Here is a 7,052-nt window from a genome sequence, read left to right on the forward strand (position 1 = left end):
CCGTCGTTTTATTTGTCCCCTGCACTCCTCCCCTTAGCCGAGGCGCCGTGACGACGTCGCTGGAGGGAGTATATTTGAGTATTAGGTAATGATAAGTCGGACATTGGGCAATCCAATTAAATGTATCGAAAACTACGAGTTGTTCTTGATCCTTCCTCGTTTCCTCATAATTGAGGGCCGCGACTACATGGCATCGTTATTTGTGTACCAAGGCTCTCCATTCTGCACGCTTTTCCGCCTTCCTAATAATAGGCGCCTGTGTAGATCCCTAGCAGATTTTATTTACAATATTCGCTCAGCGGGTCGGTGGATGTCCACTACCCTGTCCTCCATACACCGGTTGGCATGGCTTTATGCATATAATGCGCTTTTCGAAGTTGTCCTGCTCCCGTCTGGCCACTTGTCCGAAGTAACTAAGGATCCGCCGGAGACAAATGGTTGATAACCGGCACTGGATTTTTTATTCCGTCAGATTAGGTAGATTATTGATAAAACACTTTCTTACTCAATTTAACACACCACTGACCACGAATAGCATTGAATTAATTCATAATTAATTTATTGCATCCATGGTTGTTGTTGTTACGGTAGGTGTTACATGTAATAGTAAGTTTCACATGGACCCTGAAAAACGATTTTCCTCCAGCCGCAGCCCCAACACCTATTTTCCGAGAATTAGAATACCGCAAGCGAAGCGACGGCGGCCATTCATTCAAAGAGCGGATTATAAAATACCGGTTTATGTCGGTTTTCCTCCGAACTTATATAAGAACGCGAACATTTTAAGGACTGTATTGTAACCTAAAGAAACCGGATTATTCGACGAGTGACGAAACGGCCGGGCAGCCTGGTGGTGTGCCACGTAAACATAGACATTGACATAGGAAGAAACCGGTTTTAATTGTTCTATATCGGTTAATATGACAAGAACTGTTATCATAATAACCGGTTTAAAAATAGAGGTTTGTCGAGCGGAATCGAAATTAAACCAGCCAGGAGGAACAGAGCCCGGCTCAAGTATAAGGCAGTTCCTTCAGAGGAAAACCATCTCAGCTACATCAATTTGCGAAACCGCTGCAACAATATTTGTAGGAACGCTAGGCGCCGTTATATTTATTTTGGAATTATATTAAATCTAAAAGAAGGAGCAGAGGTACGAAAACAATATTAATGAATGGAGAACCTTTGTCCAGTAAACAAGTAAGTACTGAATTTGCTAAGTTTTTCCACTCCGTATACAGCGTGGAGAAGCCAAAGTTGGTGGTTAGCGCCGCAATAGTGGCAGCGGGCACTGGAAGCACGCAGTAAAAACAATCTACGAACACTTAAGACGTGCGCTTTAATGAAAAGTTCAGAAGTAGAATACCGTCGGGGGAGTCCCAGGCAGACCTTCAGAACTGCTCTTTGTGCTCGCTCTAAAGTGATTAAAGTTGATTTAGCAGAACCACCCCAAGCGAGTATACAATAACTTAAAATAGATTGACACAGAGCCAAATATACAACTCTAAGCAGGTGAGTATCCGCAACCTCCCGTAAAAGTTTCATAGTGTATATAAGTTTGCGAACCCTACCAGACGTCGCTGAAATATGTTTTACAGTACATATGGTGCTACTTTATAGCACTAGTGCGAAAATTAGCATATTACGTTACTGTGTCGAACATTTAAAGGGCCATATGTACTGTAAAACGTTGTACGATACATGTGCGAATAGGTAATTCGCAACTCGTGCCGATTAAAAGCACTCCCTTCGGTCGTGTTTTAATTTATCGCCACTCGTTTCGAATTTCCTATTTTTCGCACTTGTATCGTAATGTACTATTTTAAAGTTAAGGTTCTCGTCGACTATAACGCCTAAGTATCTGAGTGAACTGGTTCTATTTATACCGTCACAGGGGCACGCGGAGGTAGGCGGTGTTATGCAAGTGTGACTGTGGATTTTAAGACAAGAAAAGGCAGGTGTCCTCCACCTCATGATGCCGCTGTTTTATGAAATCCGATAAATATTGATTTGTCAGCGTTAAGGGTTAAAAGATTCTGGTTTAGCCAAGTGGATAGTCGTTGCAACCCTGCTGTAGCCACATCATAGGCGTCCCGCCATGAGTCACCATGAAACACTATGGCTGTGTCATCGGCGTAACATAAAACTTTACTATTTTTAAGGTCTAGCGACATGATGTCGTTGATATATGCAATGCATAACATAGGACCAAGTATGCTGCCTTGTGGTACGCCGAATATCACAGGCTTCGCAGCACTAGTGACGTTACCTATTTTAATATGATGGCTTCTACTCGTAAGATTGTACAGAAAAACATTCCAATGATTTTCCACGGATTCCAAAAGCCTCCAGTTTTCTGAGCAGGATGGGAATCGACACCGTGTCAAAGGCTTAGATTGCCAAATCGAGGAAAACACCAATGCATTCTTTGCCTTCATCAAGATGTGAAACAGATAGATCTGTTAGTTAAAGTGATAAAATGATATTAAAGTGTTAAAATGTGTCCACCCCCCTGTAACTTCTAAAATAAGAGAATGATAAATGTACATTACAATATATTATGTACTAATGTACATGCAAACTTCCACCGAAAATTGGTTTAAATGAGATCTAGTAAGTAGTTTTAAAAAAACAATAAACTTTGTGGGTTCCCTATACTTACAACTTAAACTCCAAATTTTTTTTTCATCAAACCCATACGTGTGGGGTGTCTATGGATAGGTCTTCAAAAATGATATTGAAGCTGGAAATATATATTTTTTCTAAACTGAATAGTTTGCGCGAGAGACACTTCCAAAGTGGTAAAATGTGTCTCCCCAACCCCAAAAGTAACAATAAAATAACAGTAGCCAGTTCCGTAGCCAAATGGCAAAAAACGGAACCCTTATAGATTCGTCATGTCCGTCTGTCTGTCCGTTTATGTCACAGCCACTTTTTTTCGAAACTATAAGAACTATACTGTTCAAACTTGGTACTTACCAATAAACCGCATTAAGATTTTTTTTTTTTACACAAAAATAGAAAAATATAATCGGACAGACAGACGGACATGACGAATCTATAAGGGTTCTGATTGTTGCCATTTGGCTACGGAACCCTAAAAACAATACATTTTGGGGGTTCCCCATACTTAGAACTGAAATTTAAAAAAAAAATCATCAAATCCATACGTGTGGATAGGTCTTCAAAAATAATATTGAGGTGTCTAATATCATTTTTTTCTAAACTGTACAGTTTGCACGAGAGACACTTCCGAAGTGGAAAAATGTGTCCCCCCCCCCCTGTAACTTCTAAAATAAGAGAATAATATACCAAAAAAAAAAAATGATGTACATTACCATGCAACCTTCCACCGAAAATTGATTTGAACGAGATCTAGTAAGTATTTTTTTTTTTTTTTATACGTCATAAAATAAAAATAAAAATTTCATCAGACCCGTATGTGTGGGGTATATAGATAGGGATAGGTCTTCAAAAATGATATTGAGGTTACTACTATCATTTTTTTTCTAAAATTGAAGCGAGAGACACTTCCAAAGTGGTAAAATGTGTGTCCCCCCTCCCCCTTTTTTTGCTAAAGTTACAGATTATTTATTATATATATTAAATATTGATCCCAGAGAAAAACTGTTCTAAATGTTTTTTTTTTTGAAGATAATTTTATGTTCTAGAACAATTTTGATATGGTTCACAATTAAAATTAAAATTTTGGGATAATAGTTTGGATGCAATAAGATGTCAAAGGACTCAAAATAAGCATTTGAAGAAATATTAAACTTTACTCTCTTGTGGTACAATTGACTATTACGTAGATATACCGGTAGATGGCACTTATCCGTCATTAGTTAAAAGATAAATCGCGGTGTTAAGATTTTTCCTCGCCTTACCAGGTCATTTGTCAAAAAGAGAGGTTAGGTGAGGTTCGGAGTTAGGTTAGGTTTTGAGTTAGGTTAGGTTTTGAGTTAGGTTAGGTTTTGAGTTAGGTTAGGTTTTGAGTTAGGTTAGGTTTTGAGTTAGGTTAGGTTTTGAGTTAGGTTAGGTTTTGAGTTAGGTTAGGTTTTGAGTTAGGTTAGGTTTTGAGTTAGGTTAGGTTTTGAGTTAGGTTAGGTTTTGAGTTAGGTTAGGTTTTGAGTTAGGTTAGGTTTTGAGTTAGGTTAGGTTTTGAGTTAGGTTAGGTTTTGAGTTAGGTTAGGTTTTGAGTTAGGTTAGGTTTTGAGTTAGGTTAGGTTTTGAGTTAGGTTAGGTTTTGAGTTAGGTTAGGTTTTGAGTTAGGTTAGGTTTTGAGTTAGGTTAGGTTTTGAGTTAGGTTAGGTTTTGAGTTAGGTTAGGTTTTGAGTTAGGTTAGGTTTTGAGTTAGGTTAGGTTTTGAGTTAGGTTAGGTTTTGAGTTAGGTTAGGTTTTGAGTTAGGTTAGGTTTTGAGTTAGGTTAGGTTTTGAGTTAGGTTAGGTTTTGAGTTAGGTTAGGTTTTGAGTTAGGTTAGGTTTTGAGTTAGGTTAGGTTTTGAGTTAGGTTAGGTTTTGAGTTAGGTTAGGTTTTGAGTTAGGTTAGGTTTTGAGTTAGGTTAGGTTTTGAGTTAGGTTAGGTTTTGAGTTAGGTTAGGTTTTGAGTTAGGTTAGGTTTTGAGTTAGGTTAGGTTTTGAGTTAGGTTAGGTTTTGAGTTAGGTTAGGTTTTGAGTTAGGTTAGGTTTTGAGTTAGGTTAGGTTTTGAGTTAGGTTAGGTTTTGAGTTAGGTTAGGTTTTGAGTTAGGTTAGGTTTTGAGTTAGGTTAGGTTTTGAGTTAGGTTAGGTTTTGAGTTAGGTTAGGTTTTGAGTTAGGTTAGGTTTTGAGTTAGGTTTGAGCCGGCTATTGCCCAATGTTGGAGGCCCCCAAGCCCCATGTCGACGCCTATATGCGAACGTTATTCGCAGCATGGCGCTATACGGGGCACCGATATGGGCTGGGAGGCTTAATGACGAAACAAAGGCCCTCCTCCGAAGGCCTCAGAGGGTCATTGCGCGGCGCATAATTAGAGGGTACTCGACCATAGGACACGCAGCCGCCTGCGCTCTCGCCGGTATCCTGCCATGGGACCTAGACGCCAGACTATTGGCAGAGAGATATAATCAGAGGATGGAGCTACGCATCGCCGATGAACGACTGGCTCCTCAAGAGCTGGAGGCTCGGCTTGCGGCAGCAAAAAAGAGAGAAAGAGATCGGTGGAAAAGCCAGCTAGAGGACGAGCCATATGGCACGTATACAATAGGGGCGCTCCTCCCGTCCTTCGATAGCTGGCTGGACCGTAAAAGTGGGATCTTGACCTACAGGCAAGTACAGGTAATGACTGGACACGGCTGCTTCGGTCATTACCTGTACACAATACAGAGGGAGCCTTCGCCAGTCTGTCATCACTGCGGGTACGAGGATGACACGGCACACCACACAACGGTGGAATGCCCAACATGGGCCCCGGAGAGGCGGGAACTAGAATTGGTCCTGAACGTGGATGATCTCTCGCTGCATAACATAGTAGCAAGAATTTTGGTCAGTGAGAGATCCTGGGAGGCGTTTAATAACTTCTGCGAACAAGTTATAAGAAAGAAAGAGGAAGCGGAGCGGATGCGGGAAGAGAGAGCTGATGCGCACCCGCTTCGACGCAGACGGAGGGGAACAAGGCAAAGGCAATTCGTCAATGCCTTGATTCCTCAGTAGAGCTGCGGGCTGGGGACCCGCAGATAAAGCTCTACACGCCTGGGGAGGGATTGTAGCGTTACACAATCCCTCCTATTTTAACATGAGGGTGCTCCCGGTGAAGTAGCCGGGGCGGCCGGGGGAGCATCGTGGTAGAATATTAGTGATCCCATGATGCTCCCCTATAACAGCAGAGAGGGTAACGCCGCAGGGGAAGTTAGTGGGTATTCCCCTCCCCTCCCTCTGGCAAGCAGAGGGAGTTGCGAGGGGCGAGTCCCACATACCACCCCATCCCCAACGGGCTTTCGCAGCCCGGGGGTGAGATACGTAAATGTATTTACCCCTGCGTGAAAAAAAAAAAAAAAAAAAAAAAAAAAAAAAAAAAAAAAAAAAAAAAAAAAAGGTTTTGAGTTAGGTTAGGTTTTGAGTTAGGTTAGGTTTTGAGTTAGGTTAGGTTTTGAGTTAGGTTAGGTTTTGAGTTAGGTTAGGTTTTGAGTTAGGTTAGGTTTTGAGTTAGGTTAGGTTTTGAGTTAGGTTAGGTTTTGAGTTAGGTTAGGTTTTGAGTTAGGTTAGGTTTTGAGTTAGGTTAGGTTTTGAGTTAGGTTAGGTTTTGAGTTAGGTTATAGGGTTGATTCTCGGTAGATTTTGTTCAAATTTGGTACAGGGGCTTTTTTTGACCTTATCTTTCTATAGTATTTTGGGCTTGCTCAGAATCGCCCTGGGTCTGGGACCTCCCATACATTTTTTTTGAAAATTTTCAGTTTTTTGGTTTTTGCGAAAAATGTATTATATTTAGGCACTTGGTTTCCTAGCTACCCCAAAATTTCTCTAATTCTGCATCGAATGACACTTTTTTCAAGAAAATCGGTTAATAAATAAAGATTTTAGACCCGGGTTAGATTATTTTCGCACATTTTTTTGAAAAAAAAAGTTGTCCAAAAATTCTGAAAAAAATTCTATTTATACATTTGCTTAAATTCTGATATTACTAACGTAATATCTGACTGCTCGAATCTGAAGTCCATTTTGCTCTATCTCTTACCGTTTCCGAGATATAGCGTCCTAAAGTTGCGAAATTTCTTAAAACATTGCTATTCCTGTTTATGCGGCGTCGTTGAATTATTTGTATGGAAATAGTGAAATCCGACTCACACTTGACCCTTTTTTCATAGAAATTGGATTTTATGTAATTATGGGTGAGTTTTTAGAGTTTGTATGTTCATATTTGGTACATAGTGACATGGCATAGTCTATATTGACATGATCTGTCAAACTGTCAAATTTGACAGTTTTTGAGAAAAAGTTTCACATTTTGTCATAGTTAAATAGAAATTGTCATTTTAAGTATTTTTGACCAAAAGTGTCATAGTTGATGTATTTTGA

General features: G+C 40.1%; 1 protein-coding gene across 1 annotated transcript; it reads left to right on the top strand.

The window, feature by feature from the left end:
• The first annotated feature begins 4,910 nt into the window (after positions 1-4,910).
• LOC133533407 (uncharacterized) lies at positions 4,911-5,690 on the top strand. Its single transcript, XM_061872379.1, has one exon. The coding sequence runs from the start codon at positions 4,911-4,913 to the stop codon at positions 5,688-5,690; it is 780 nt and encodes a 259-aa protein (XP_061728363.1).
• The last annotated feature ends 1,362 nt before the right edge of the window (positions 5,691-7,052 follow it).

Source organism: Cydia pomonella, unplaced genomic scaffold (assembly GCF_033807575.1).
Source record: "Cydia pomonella isolate Wapato2018A unplaced genomic scaffold, ilCydPomo1 PGA_scaffold_162, whole genome shotgun sequence".
NCBI classification, from domain to species: domain Eukaryota; kingdom Metazoa; phylum Arthropoda; class Insecta; order Lepidoptera; family Tortricidae; genus Cydia; species Cydia pomonella.

Bases quoted from the DNA above. Each gene is read 5' to 3' on its own strand.
- LOC133533407 (XM_061872379.1), top strand. From the start codon at position 4,911: ATGGCGCTATACGGGGCACCGATATGGGCTGGGAGGCTTAATGACGAA.